General features: G+C 42.3%; 2 protein-coding genes and 1 long non-coding RNA gene across 7 annotated transcripts; 1 reads left to right on the top strand and 2 right to left on the bottom strand.

The window, feature by feature from the left end:
* The first annotated feature begins 731 nt into the window (after window positions 1-731).
* On the top strand, window positions 732-13,534 carry rundc3aa (RUN domain containing 3Aa). Of its 4 annotated transcripts, none has more exons than XM_085352804.1 (11): window positions 732-838; window positions 8,678-8,793; window positions 9,021-9,154; window positions 9,260-9,345; window positions 9,543-9,632; window positions 11,541-11,621; window positions 11,715-11,880; window positions 11,966-12,123; window positions 12,727-12,840; window positions 12,941-13,047; window positions 13,398-13,534. In XM_085352804.1, exons 1-11 carry the CDS (start codon window positions 732-734, stop codon window positions 13,532-13,534), a joined length of 1,296 nt encoding a protein of 431 aa, XP_085208930.1. The 4 variants fall into 4 exon arrangements, with proteins under 4 accessions (XP_085208930.1, XP_085208929.1, XP_085208928.1 ...); XM_085352803.1 differs by having other exon boundaries at window positions 13,392-13,534; XM_085352802.1 differs by having other exon boundaries at window positions 8,678-8,805; window positions 13,392-13,534.
* LOC146634124 (uncharacterized) lies at window positions 2,432-6,360 on the bottom strand. 2 transcript variants are annotated; one of them, XR_014906169.1, is made up of 2 exons: window positions 5,841-6,360; window positions 2,432-4,794 (listed from the first exon to the last, which is right to left on the bottom strand). It is a non-coding gene; the product is annotated as an uncharacterized LOC146634124 (long non-coding RNA). The 2 variants fall into 2 exon arrangements; XR_014906170.1 differs by having other exon boundaries at window positions 2,432-3,876.
* Window positions 7,855-8,103, bottom strand: zwi (zwilling). Its single transcript, XM_085352800.1, has one exon. The coding sequence runs from the start codon at window positions 8,101-8,103 to the stop codon at window positions 7,855-7,857; it is 249 nt and encodes an 82-aa protein (XP_085208926.1).
* Window positions 13,535-14,364: the final 830 nt, after the last annotated feature.

Here is a 14,364-nt window from a genome sequence, read left to right as displayed (position 1 = left end):
TTAAACTGTTTTAAATGACTTGTTGGTCTATAATCTATCAAATAAATTGCAAAAGTTTCTGACCAGGCACAAGGTAGGAGCTGCAGGAAGTAATTGGCTAAGTTACTCTTAGACAGTGACTTCCTTTATTTTTCCAGGTAAAAAGTCTAACTGATATTAAAAATATCTTTTTCAAAACATGTTTGGTCAAAGAGGGCTTTGGGGATTACAACAAATGTAAAAGAACAGTTCTATAAAGATATTTTAAGCAGCAAAAAAGGACTGGATTGATTATAATGCAGGACGCAGAGTAGCTACAATAACGCAGAGTCGAGATACTTGCAAAAAAGGTCATTTCTTTATTTTATATTTAGCCCTTTGAAAATTCTGTTGACCCCAGCCTATCTGCCAATGTAAGGCAAGATATAACACATACAAACACATAAAAACATCAGCAATCACTTTTTTTGCCTGACACCGGAAGACTGGAAATTCCAGTATAATTCATGAATCTGTGATGAAAACGGGAAGATGGTTTTATTTTGAAAGTTTTAACCGGAATGTGCACTGATAAATACGTGTAACTTGGTTCTAGTCTCTTAGATCCCGTCCTCCTCCTCTTCCAGCAGCGACTGTAGCAGCATCCGTGACTCCCCGCAGAGGACGGCCGGTGTTTGTAGGACTCAGGGCCCGCGGAGGGAGAGGTCCTGGCCTGGGCACGAATCCCGAAGAGGCCCCGGGGCCGCCGCTGGATGGAGTCGGGCTGTATACAGACAGCAATGGCTATGGGTCTGACATCGAAAAAGGCGTCTGCTCGGAGCGTCTGCGTGGAGCGAAAAAACCTCATCACGGTCTGCAGGTATACATCACGACACCACCGACGTGCCGTATTTATCAGTAGGAGCCTGTCCTTGCAAGCTGTTCGGGTTATAGTTTCACCAGTATGCTCATCATGAAGGTTTTTTTTTTCATCCAAGAATTCCACCCCTGCGTTCATTCCCAAAGTGAAACAATGGCAGCAACATAAATGGAAAATATTACAGAAAAAAGGGCCACATTTCTAGAAAGGCGAGGGTTAAGGAGGGGGCAGGTGCGTGTTCACCTTCACGTACCTTCTGTCATCACACCCAGTTTAATAGAAACAGTACACAGTAGACTACAGAAACCACTCAATTATCCAGGGTTTGTTTTTAAATGCTCGTTTACGGCTTGCAGGGCTTCTTTTTTCTTTCTTTCTTTGCTATGATGTTAATCTATTAATTCTGTCTGTCGTTTAAAAGTACAGTCCCCTGCGTGTTTGTTTCTATAGCAGGAAATGCACCTTCAAGTGATTCAAGTGATGAGTGTTGCAAAATCAATTGCAGAATAGGGATGAAGGGAAGATAAGCCAGTCAGCAGCAGGTCTCCTCCTCCATCATGGTGAGCTTCAGTGCCTGAATTGGACAAGGGCATTTGGGGCAGTGCAAGGACTCCTCCCCACATCAGGGGCCCTCCATCCTTCTCCATCCAGCCTAGAGATGGCCTCTGACTGATTGGCTCTAATAAATCACTGTCTTCTGCAGTGAGGTTAGCACTGTAAATGTGTGAGCTGACAGCTCACACAACGAGAGCTCTTCAGCTGCACAGTAAGTGCAGTTTTATACAATAATGTAACACCCTCCTGGTTCCAGTCTGCACATTATTACATCACGTGTGATATTTAGAGCTTTAACAGCTTCCATCCTTTTTGACCAGAGGCTCTAATTTGCATGCTTCCACGTGAGACCAATGTTTATATTCATATAGAAACAATAAATGTAGCAAGACTATTAAAAATAGCCCAGAAATCTTTTTTCTCTTTTCTCTTTTCTCAGCACTTCATGACCTCCTTGCATTAATTTTGTAACCTTTCAAATTAGGCACCCCTGATGTAAAAGTAACTCTGCTCATTTCACTGAAGGCTAATTAACTTTTGGACCATGTTATCACAAGTTCTCAGAGGCCTAGGTGCTATTTTCTCAAACGTCTTTTGCACAAATAATCATCGCATCCCAAAGATGGACAACCTAATACTGTACAAGTCTAGAAAAATGCCACAAATATCCACATCTCAGATGTTTTTTTGCCTTAAAATAACTTGAACTATCCATTTTGTAAAAATATGTTGCTGATTATTTTCCTTTCTCTGACATAACTAGGTTATAGTGACCTTATCCTACTTTTGGAGTACTAGTTAATTATGTGATACCCACAGAGACTGGCAGGAAAATGCTGCTTTGATCATGTTGTTTTGCTCTCATAAAATTTACTACTCCTCATCTTGAATTGCAAATTGACTATAATCATAAAAAGTGTTCATAAAAGTGGCATCATGCGTCTGAGCTCTGCTGTATTTCTTGTAATTTATTGCACCGTAGTGCTAGAAACCACCAATTAAAACAGAAAAGGACTCCAACATGGACTCACAGTCAAGCATTTTTATTCCAGTACCTTTATATCGAAGGTCCTGCCTGCGTTTTAGTGGCATGTACAGTGAGGCAAAAACACACAACATCACAGAGAGCATGCATGCAAAGAAAGAAAAGTTCTCACAGTGGACACAGACAAGGATTAGCAGGGACACAAAAACACCTTTGTTTTCAGTTTCTCCTGACCGTGCTAAGACAGATTTAATCATTTAAGCGTTTTAAAGACAAAGAAACTGGACAAGACAGAAATAAATCTCAAACAGCTTTCCATCAGTAATGCTTACTACAACAACTTTTTTCCATTTTCTAATGAACAACATGACATTGATTAGGTTCACTTCGAGGGCAGTTTCTTCTTGGCATGTCCAAGTTGCTGCCCGATCTCCCTGCCCATGGTGTTTTGGACCTTTTTCATGTTGTTCAGGTCAGAGCTGATTCACAGGCTGCTCGCTGATCGGATAATGAGGAGAGAGCCTGAATCAGCACCGTCCCTCTGGCTGTGCATTAGTGCAGGCAGGGCATCGTGTTGCACGATTCAGGATCCAGGCTCTGTTGCGGTTGTTGAGATGCAGCCATTCCCACAGCTGAGTTTGTGACATTAGTGCTTAATTAGTTCACCAGGCCAAGCTATTATTTACCCTAAGTGTGTGTGTGTGTGTGTGCGCATTTACTGCATATATAAAGTCTGCCCTCTTTTTTTTTTCTTACTGCAACATCATACATGTTTAACATACAGTCAGCACACACAGAGATTAACATTTCTACTCCCAACAATTCCTTTAATGTGTTGGCATCAAAGTCCCGGTTAAAAGTGTGTACACTTGATCTGGCATGATGTGGGTCACGAGTACCAGCCACAGAAATCTGACTGATCTTTGCTCAGTGTTTCAGTGTCAGACCTAACAGACCAATCCTATTTTAATGAGACGTGCTGTATCTACAGAGAAAAGAATGGACAAAAAAAGAATAACAACAGAGAAAAATAATAAGAGATGGCTATTCTAAATAGTAAGTAAGAAGAATGCTCCTTCTTTTTAGGTTAGGGGGACTTTTGAATTGCCAGACATCCCAAAAAGTATCTGAAAACCCAAAAAATCTTTTTAGGGCCACGTAGAGACTTGATATTTATGACATCCACAGTGGTATCAGTATCGTACTGAGCTGGACTGTTGTCAATAGCAACAGGGTTCATCTAAATGTGGCTTTTTGCAGCGAGTGGAGGACATTCGTGCAACTCTCGGATTAGTGTTGTTTATCTGAGCTCAGTTTGACAAAATGTTTGGGGATCAGAAGAAGGAAACCAACCGGCTTGTGTTGGTTTGTTTTTAAGGGCGCTTTCCATCCGTTAATGTTTAAAATTGAATGTTTTGCTGCTTTTTTTAGTCTGGCTAAGAGCTCTCTTGCTGCGGTCCGTGACAGGAGAAACGGTGCTACTGTAGGCATGGTGAACCTGAGAAAAAAATAGATAAGATGAGTGAGACAAGTCTGATGTGAAGAGGTATCCATGCAGCCGCTTCCTGTAAACAAAGAGAGCTGGGAGAGAGGCAAGAAGGGAGGGCGATGTGCTGCATGTTGGCTGAGCTCTGAGGCCTTCTGGGGCGTGGCTCAAGAGAAGAGAATAAAATGTTCTGAACTGTAGTAAAGCACGCCTGTTAGACGTGCATCGACAAGAGAGTCAACGAATATTTGAATCTACGTGTGCAGATGGAGTAACACTAATTTTAATCGTTCAGCTTCCGTGCAGCCTTCTTTTGCATTTTTCCTGATTTCTGATCCTACGCTTTTTTCTTTTCTTTTTTTAATTTTTCTTTTTTTTTACCAACACCGTCAAGTATTTGAAATTACAGCAGAAATGTCTAGAAGTTTGGCTGAACACTTGGACACCACTCATCAGCTGATCTGTCTACACTCTCACTGTTAACTTCTCCTGTTATTCCTCATTTTTACCCCTCTGTCATACTCTAATATCTGATTCACACTATCTGTGCTTCTCAACACCCTCACTGTCCGTCGTACGCCGTGATCCCTCTACACCTCCTCTGACCATGAAACACTTCCTGGACACTTGGTCACAGAGGGGTTCGGTGAGAGAGAGACACACCCTGCTGTAGTTGTTTTTTTTGTGTGTGTGGTTTTTGTTTTACTTTTTCTTTTTTTTCTTTTTTTTTTTCGTCATTGAGGATTTGGCCCAAATTGTGATTTGAAATATTCTTCGGAGCACAAAGCCTTTTCTTTTTCATGCCAGTCCAGTGCAGGACGCCTCCCCCGACAGTCCACGATGATAAACACAGCACTGGCTGGCGTTGTGCAATGCTTCGGCCAGTGAGGAGTTCACCTGTGTCATCTGATCCTGCTGGTTATGCCAAGGCTAGAAGACAGAGACAGAAATAAGAAGACAGAGAAAGTAGTCAGGGAAATGCATGTGAGGGAAAATAAATAAAAATGAAAGTCGAGAAAGTTAACGTGAAGCTTTGTGTTTTTAGGTTAGACATCTTTGCTGATGAATGCAGTTTTGGTTATCCCGTGTCGTGCTGCGGATCAAACGCAAGTTTGTAAGTACAGTAGAGGGGTGAGAAAGGAGAACAAGAGGGCATTTAACAAGAGTTGAGAGTGTGCTTGGCATTGATCCAGGCTGAGTGAGAGGTTGCACAAAAGAAGCTTGTCAGAAGGCCCTGCAGTTGTTTTTCAGTGTCAAATCGTACCAAGAACATGTTGCTATTCCACTCCATCCATTTGCATTTGAGGCACGCCAGAGATTCCCCTTCAGATCAAAGGACTTCAGTTAATTTACAATCATCTGTTATAATATTCCTGTTAAGATAACGTTGCTCTCACATTATTAGGTCAGACAGGTTTTTTACAGCTGTTGATATTTTGTTTTTATGATTTTAAATGCTGTAACTTTTGCTAACAAGAAGCTGTTACATGTTGGTTCGTATACTGAGCGTCCAGACCCACTGCTTGGGTTTCCATGGCATCTAGGCTCTGCACAGTGAGAAAAGATTTGATGTAATGCATTTTTCTGACTTGGAAGCATCACAAAGAGGAATTGTACTGTGAATTTGGGTGAATACGATTTACTGTTCACTCATTATCTCATATTTTTGACAGATTAGTACATTTCAAATTTTCTAACTTTTCTTCCTGATGGGATCCCTTTAGACAACATCAGGTAGTATGTAGCCGATTATTTTGTGAAGCTAAATCGTAGCTGTCGCCCCCGGTCCCAACACACAATATTTGTGCTTATTTCGCAATACCCACCAAGTGGATTTTTTTTATTCAGCAAAAGCAGTTTTAGCTTTTGAAGAGATTCAGCCTAACATTCTGGATTTCTGGATCTATTATCCATTAATCTGCTGATCTACATGGTTTTTCAAACATTTTATCAGACAAAATTCAGATGCCACTAACCTGTTTCTTTGATAAATCCAAAGTGACCTGACAAAGTCAAGGCTCGAAAAGTAAATTTAATCCAGTTTTTGCTCTCAGTGCTGATTCCGTCGTGTTATCCATACGTCCTCTCTGATGATTCTTATTTTGAGTCAGTCCCCCCACCCCGTGATGCCGTCTTCTCTCATCTAGAGCGTCTTGCGTTTGGGGAAGATGGCTTTCCGGAAAGAGGTGCTGGTGGTACCTCTGCTGAAGGACGCACTGCCCAGCGAGATCTTGGTTTTCCCACTGGTGATAGTGGAGGAGCCCAGAGATGTTGTGCTCCTGCCCCGGGTGATGGAAGAATTCCCCATGGCAAGCTTGGTCTTCCCCCTCTTTATTGTGGTGTTGCCCAGGGTTAAGGCTGTCTTCCCCTCCGTGAAGCTGGTGTTGCCCATTGAGGAGAAGCTTGTCTTCCTGACCCAGATTCGACGGCAGGGTTCGGGACTCACTAGACGCAAAGCATCGCACACTCATGCAGCACTCTATGCTCTGCAAGCCCTCGGGAGTAATAGTAACATCAACTACAATCCAGAGTGGACCAGAATGCTAAGCGTGGATAGTGCGACCCCCGTGTCGCATAATGCCTTCGTTGAGCTCTTCAACGTGGGCTTTGGAAGGCCACATACCACCCATGTGTCCCTGTGAATGGACAGAGGCAGCCGTAGGTGGCCACAGCCTATCTGGGGGGACTGGGACAGTAAAGCGATTGTCCCAGCGCCACGACGACACCGGACGGTTGAAGGAGACATTGTTGCAAAGAGGACAGTCTGTGGTGACATCACTTTCTTCTGAGCCATTGTTCCCTATAGCCTGTGATTGTAAGATGTTCCCTTTGTGTACAACTGTATGCACCATATGTGAAATGAGTTGTACCGTGTTGTTTTAAAGGAAAGGGACGCTGAATGTGCTCATGTTCTCCATATGTATGTGAAGCTTTGATTGCACCTCTTCTGGATTTGTGCCGTCCCTCCGTTTGGAATATGGGTGTGGTTCCTTCAGTTGGTGTTTATTATCCATTTGAAATCTTGCTGAACTTTTTGAACTCGTGCAAAGTTTTTATTTTCCTCCCCTTTAATGTGTTACAGATCTTGAAATGTCTACATACAAAACAGTCAAGCTCATCAGTGTTTAGACATGTTACTTTTATAAGCACTGTTACATCGATCAACCTTTACAGTCTTGGGGGTGAAAACTGGATTTGCAGTGTGGGAGCTTAGTTATGGAAATGTGAAGTATCAGTCAGTCTTATCAGCAGAAAAAAATACCACATTCAAACCAACGATGCGGACGTGTTGATGCACAACATGCAGGAGAAAAGTGCTGATGAAGAGCACACACATACTCTTCTGTCTCCACATACATCACAACCATCCCCTCCCTGCCAAGTCAACACACCATAAATCGTCATTTCATCAATGTCACATTTGCATAACATGCTCAGCACTACTTTGGGAATGGGACGGCTCGCTTTTGATTGCGAACCTATTAGATCTGCAGGTCATTATCATTTTTTTATACACATCATAGACATAGCAGCTCTTTTTATTGATTTTGAATCACTACTGACCTTCTAAAACAGACCATATAGATATATCCATGGGTTTTTAAGTATGTGCAGGATTCAAGTGTGAAAATCCCAGTAGATGTTGCTATGCGTTTCTTTGCCCCTGACGAGAGTGGTTTTGAACACAGACACAGACTTGGTCCCATGGGTGCAGGTCAGGGTGGTGAGAGAGCTTGTAGTCTCTCCTCGTGAAACAGAGGTATTGCCCACTGCTATGCTGGTTTTGCCCAAAATTGTGGTGGTTCTGCTCCAGGAGATCGAGTATTTACCCCAGGAGATGGTGTACTTATTCCTCAGGATAGAAACCCTCCCTTTGGTGAAGGAGGTTTTGCTTGACGAAAATGTAGTTTTCCACTCATTGTTAGAGTCTTTTTTGGACTGCTTGGCTGCTTTGGGTGTCTTAGCCCTGGCTTCGGGGGTCCTTTCCATTTAGGTGTTCCTCCGCTTGGACGTCAAGGCTTTACGGAAGGAGGTGGTAGTGGTTCCCCGGCTGAAGCTGGCCCGTCCCAGAGCCACAGTCGTCTTTTGCCTTTGGATGGTGGAATCTCCCATGGAGGTGGTGGTCACTCCCCTGAAGATGGAGGAGTTGCCTAAGGAGACTGTAGTCTTTCCCCTGGCTATGGAGGTGTTTCCCACTGCCAGGGCAGTCTTGCCCTCTGTGATGCTAGTGTTGCCCATCGAAGCCGAGGCAGCCCGCCCGAGCCTGTGCCTGGATGCCCGCTCCTAACATGCACGCTGCATAGCGTTCCTTCTGTGGTGCAGCCGGTGGGGTGAGCATGTGAGGTCAAAAGCCAAGCTAAAGCTCCAGCAGCTGCCCTAAATAGATCACACCACAATGTATAGATAAGGGGGAGGGAATTATTTGATCATTCTTTCATGCTCGTCGGTCCCTCAGAGAGACAAGACCCAAAGGGACCTGGAAGCACAGCACGCACAAAGGCTGTAAAGACAGGGAGTTAATTGTATTGTTTTCATGATAACACTGCCAAAGCACTGAAGGGGTACATTGTGCAGTACACAAGACAATTGGGGTGACCTCAGTATGATAAGATGGCGTAGTTCCCAAAAAAAGAAGAAAAAAAATCCTCTCAGCTGTTGTTCAAATACAGTAGTACATTTGTCTGCTTGGTTACAGTATACAACTGCATTTCATGTGCAGCACAGCCAACTAAGAGTCCAAACCCCTCACACATTGCCATCAAAGTGTGCAGTATTTGTCTAATTTTTCTTTCTCGGTGCACTTCTATTTCAGATTCTCCGTAAAGACTCTCCTCGAAAAGTACACAGCAGAGCCCATAGATGACTCATCTGAGGAGTTTATCAACTTTGCTGCCATTTTAGAGCACATCCTCAGCCACCGCTTCAAAGGTAACACTGCAGGTAACATACAGGAAAGATGGACAAAGTTAATATGACTTTCATTGTGAAACAGTCGAAATATATTTGAAATAAAAATGCAGCAGGCATTCTCGTCAAAAAGCCATAAAATGGGTGCGATTACACAGTCAGCTGGATTGTTGCTGTGGGTGCATATTTTAGTTTCACTTGCTGTCAGAACACAAATGATTGATTGGTGTGTTTTAATATTAAACCAGGTTCTGGCAGCTGGTTCAGCTCAGATGGACAGCGCAGCTTCTGGGAATACATCCGGCTGGCGTGCAGCAAGGTGCAGAACAACTGCATCGCCAGCATCGAAAACATAGAGAACATCAGCACATCACGAGCCAAGGCAAGGAGATTTGTATGCACTCTAGTGTGTGTGCGTGTCTGTTTGTGTGCGGATGAGTGTGAGAAAAGGTCCTCTGTTCCCACTCGCTAATGCGTCGTCCTACAGGGCCGGGCGTGGATTCGAGTGGCGCTGATGGAGAAACGTCTCTCTGAATATGTGTCCACTGCTCTCAGAGACACAAGAACAACAAGGTTTGACTGGATTCTTAATTTAAACTAAACCTTTGGTTTAAAATGATCCCCAGTCCTGTTTTCCTTCACTTCACATTCAGCGTCTCAATACGAAACATCGCTTCTATATACAGGGTTTTACTCCTATGAAAATGAATGTAAATACTCAGTATGATAACTAGAAATTCGGAAGTGATAATCACCTCTTTACTTGGCAGGAGGTTCTATGATGATGGTGCCATTATGTTGAGAGAGGAGGCCACAGTGCTGACTGGCATGCTGATTGGACTGAGTGCCATTGACTTCAGGTGAGGTGGAGCTGTGCAGAGACTGTGACACAGAACACAATATATTTTGAAAGAAGCACAGACACCAGCCCAGGCATTTTAAAATCAATATGGTATTACGTGGAATGCGGTAAGCTATCATAAAGTGGAGCTATTATCCTTTCATTATGCTTTTTCCTTATTTTCTGTAAAATATAATGCCCTGCAAAAGTCCTAAGGTACCTCTCATCACTTTATATTTTTCCAGGAAAACAGGAAATAGGTGGAAGCACATGGAATTAGAGGATATAAGGCAAAAACCGAGTTTGTACAATTCTAACAGGCTTGAAAGTCACATTGACTTTCAAGCCTGTTGTGACCACTTTTATTTTTTTTTATTTAGAGCCTGGACTCTCTTAGCCAAGCTTTCTTGTCATTTCTTTAAGTAGTCCTCAGGAGTAGTTCTCCAGGCTTCTTAAAGGACATTCTTTTTTGGATGTTGACTGCCTTTTGATGATGACCCCTCATGTCTTCAGTAAGGTTGAGGTCCAGGCTCTGTTGAGGCCATGGCTGATAGTGTTCCATTGTGTGTTTTCTATCCAAGTATGCTTTTACAGCATTGGTTTTGCGTTCGGAATCATTGTCGTCCTGAAAAATGAAACTATTGCCAATCAGATGGTGTTGCATGATGGATCAAAATCTGTTGGTACTTTTCTGCGTACATAATGTTTTGACAAGATCCCAAACGCCACTGGATGAAATGCAGGATGGTTTACTGATAAGAATGACTTCTTGACAGCCACTCTTCCACTGAGACCATTTCTTGTGAGACTGAACAGTAGATGGATCAGCTGGAGCGCAAGATGTATCTCTCATGCTCGTTGTCAAGTCTTTGCTGGATGTTTTTTTAACTATTTCTTATGGGCTTGACTTATAGATACTTGTTGATAATTTGTCAAGTTTCTATAATTTTGAAGGACACGCTGCACTCCCACCATGCTGAGATATACCAAGTGTTTAGCCAATAGCTCTTTGGGAATCACCTTGTTGGTGCAAAAATAAAACTGTGTTGTCTGTGGCATTTTTTTTATATATTCAACTAAATAAACTGGAACAAATGATGTGTTTTTGCAGCAGTCTGAGTAACAAAGTGCCTAAAGATACTATTTTAAAACCAGTTCTTTGCTAAGTTGTCTGTTATGTGTGGATACAACACTTCTTTGTATTAAGTAATTAAGTAAACACTTAACACTAAACACAACTTAACAAAGAGTCTTTGAACTCTCAACAAAAATTCTTTGAAAGACCTTCAGAAAGCCTGAAAAACTTCTGCACAAGAACACTTTAAAAAATCCAAAAAGTCTGGCTTCTTGGAAGTAAAATGTAAATGAATGAAGTGTTGCTCAAAGCCTTTGCACAGCAATATATATACTGATACAGTGGTGAATACTAATACTAATCATGGCCAAAGTTTCAAATAAATAGGTCAGCTTTTGAACCAATAAATCGTTTTAAATGTTTGCTGTCAGACAATTTTTTTACCTTAGTGTTTCATCTACATGCCTTTAATGTTGTGATCTAATTGACATTGTTCTGGGATGGGAGCCAATTAAATTGGCCAAATTGTCTCAAGGGAGAGTAGCTAAAACAGCTTGTTTTCGACAGTAAATAAAAGGTTACTACTGTAGCAGAGTCCAAGAATAATCCTACTTAGGTGAAAATGAGCATATAGGCCCCCTTTGTGTATGTTACCTTGTGTATGTCATCTTTTTAGGTCTGCTATATAATTTTTTTAAGCCCAGTATTTATAGTGGGCTTAAAGCTGTCATCTGAATCTGAGCATAGTACCTAGTAATGCATCAAATTTTCCAGTAGTGTAGGCATGTTTATTAATGGATAATGTACACAGCACTTTCCATTTCTTTTTCTTTTTTATTTCTTTCCGTGTAGTTTTTGCCTGAAGGGCGAGACTCTGGATGGGAAATCCTCGGCTGTGATTGATTATACGCCCTACCTGAAGTTCACTCAGAGGTGAGCGCTCATCATGCCACTTCTAACAATGCATGCATGCATGCATGCACAGGAATGGGGTCACATTAATACTCCAGCCTCTCTCTTGTTTAGCTATGACTACCTTAGTGATGAGGAGGACCGGCGCAGTGTTGACAGCAGTAACAGCGAGGAGAGCGTCCCTGAGCATCCCTACATCCCTCTGGTGACAGACGAGGAGAGCTGGAGCAACAAGTGTCGCAAGATGGAACAAAGATTTAAGATTGTCTATGCTCAGAAGGTGACTCATAACAACATTACATATCTGATCATTGCTATGAGCATCGGCAAAGAATTACCTGCCTCATTCAATATGTGTTATTCAGGGTTATCTAGAGGAGCTGGTGCGCCTGCGGGAGTCACAGCTGAAGAACGTAGAGACGGAGAACAAGCGTCTGAGAGCCAAGGTGGAGGAGCTGACAGTGCAGAGCCAACAGGAGAAGAAGGAGCTGGAAGCCATTGTGCTGGAGCTGCAGGCACAACTGTGAGTTAGCACATACAAGCTTGGCGTTACATTTGTTCGTTTGCTCTTTCTCGCACAAAGATTTCCATTATGCAGTGTATTTACATGTTGGGCCAAGTTTAAAAGGGGAGCTAAAACTATTGTTTTAATGTAACCTCACAGCTTGGGACAGTTAGATTCTGACTTTTAGTTGACATAACAAGTTTGCTTCTGCTTAGAAGAATAAAAGACACTATTACACTGGCTTCTGACGCTGTCCTCATGAAGAGACTGCAAAGGTTTATGTCTGTAATACTTTGAATATATTTAAATGTTGTAGATATAATATAAAGAAACACAACCTGACAAAAAAACCTGCTTCTTTCAATCCCCAGTTTTCTACAATTCTCACTGATCTTGTTGATGTCTGTTAGTTTTGAGGGTCTGTTGTAAAATCTGAGGATGATTCTGGATGTTCAGCAACACCAGGGTCTGTATTTAACTGACAGCTGTTTTAAAGACTACTATAACAAACTATGGATGCTTTTGCTTGCTGCTTCTGTCTTTGATGTTCAGGCTCATATATTTGTCTACTAAAACTAAGAGTTTTTGGAATTTAATAATTTTACTCTTTGCTGCATTCAGCTCTGCCCTCATGCCCTGTGACTCCTCCCACCTGGCTAAAGATCTCTCCATCCCACTCATCAACCAGTGGTCAACCATCACAAACAACCAACGTGATGTCAAACTCTTCCGCAGGTGAGCTTAAATAAACAGCACAGCTCTTTTTTTTAAAACATATTGTAATACATGCTCATCCAGACATGTTTGTGTCTTGGTGATATTCTGTGAAAACTAGGAGGAGCTTCCACAGCTTGGAGCAGCTTTCCGCTGAAGTCAGTCTGAACTCCGACTCTCAGAAGACTGATGGGAGGCAGAATGGCGACGCTGCCTGGACCTCTGCAGGTAATAATGTTTGTTGTAGAGCATTTTAATGTTACTCTAGTGATGATATTATCTTTCTGTTTTTGTAGACAGTATTTACTGTTAAGTAAAATGCAATTTTATGCAGTGGCAGAGTCGATTTTTATTAGCTGCTTTTATACTTAACAAAGTAACCATAATCCTGCTCCCTCCTCTCTGCACAGCTACATAAAAGCCTTTCAGAAGCAGCCACCCATACACATGGACATACATATTCATAACAAATGCAAGCTTGACGCCCATTTATAATGCCTCATGTGGGCAGCTTAAACTATGCATGATCACAAGTTGAATTTTATTGTGTTCTCCGTGTTATGTTCCTGCAGGAAAAGATAACACTCCTTCCATGCTGGGTCTGTGCGGCTCTTTGGCCTCTTTACCGAGCTCGAAGTCTCTGGCAAGCCTCAAGTCCAGTGAGTGTTTAGTCAACATCAGCACTGAACCCAGCCCTGCGCTCTCTCCCAGCTAGGAGCTTCAAGACCAACAACAGCCGAGATTGAACCCCAGCCTGTCTGCCTTGCTGCGTTGACCATGTCCAAACACCCTACCAAAACCCTGCTCTCATCTTATAGCCACCTCTATGGGATAACAACAGGATCTTATGACACCACATCTGGATTTTTGTATATGAGAGTGAAGTTGTCATGAAGCTAAAAGAGTCTCTCTCTTTTGGTTGTTTCCTTTCCTTTCCCCTCACCTTATCTTTTCCTCATATCCCTCTTTGTATCTGTCAATCCCTTCATCTGAAATCATGCAATGCCTCCGGGAACACTTGTCAGACATTTTCCAAAGCATCCAGTCGCATCTAAATTTTCCCATCTTGCTCCTTATTTGAAAATCGGTATTCTTCTCATGGTATTCTCTGTGTATTTGTGCACCTTTGGCCATTTTTATTCCATTTTAAGTGTAACCAAGACAGCACTAGCAGCTCTTTGGATGCAGAGACAGATGTGATGATCATTTTAAGAGATGCAGATTATCCATATAAAGTCAAGAGGGTGGGTGGTTAAACAGGCTGCCCTTATGGTGTCATAGCATCGAGACGTATGCTCTGTGTGACTGAACGGTATTAGGGTCTGTCACCCTTGAAAGTGCTTATCATTCCTGCCTGGCTAATCAAACAACACAAACATTTTCAGTAGGTTTAAATCTGTGCAGCTATTTATGGATTCTTTTAAGTCTTAAAGTACCGCATATGTTCATTTATCATCTCCAACAGTATGTTCTTTTTACACGTATGCAGTACGTTGAGTTATTTTGTTTTGTGTTGCAATAAATTGCCTTTTTCCATGAAGTGTG

The sequence above is a fragment of the Diplotaxodon limnothrissa genome, linkage group LG4 (genome assembly GCF_057381915.1).
Source record: "Diplotaxodon limnothrissa isolate DT_005_m linkage group LG4, D_limnothrissa_male_GT1.1, whole genome shotgun sequence".
Classification (NCBI taxonomy): domain Eukaryota; kingdom Metazoa; phylum Chordata; class Actinopteri; order Cichliformes; family Cichlidae; genus Diplotaxodon; species Diplotaxodon limnothrissa.
The sequence above is the reverse complement of the archived record's forward strand: the minus strand, read 5'-3'. Positions and strand labels throughout refer to the sequence as shown.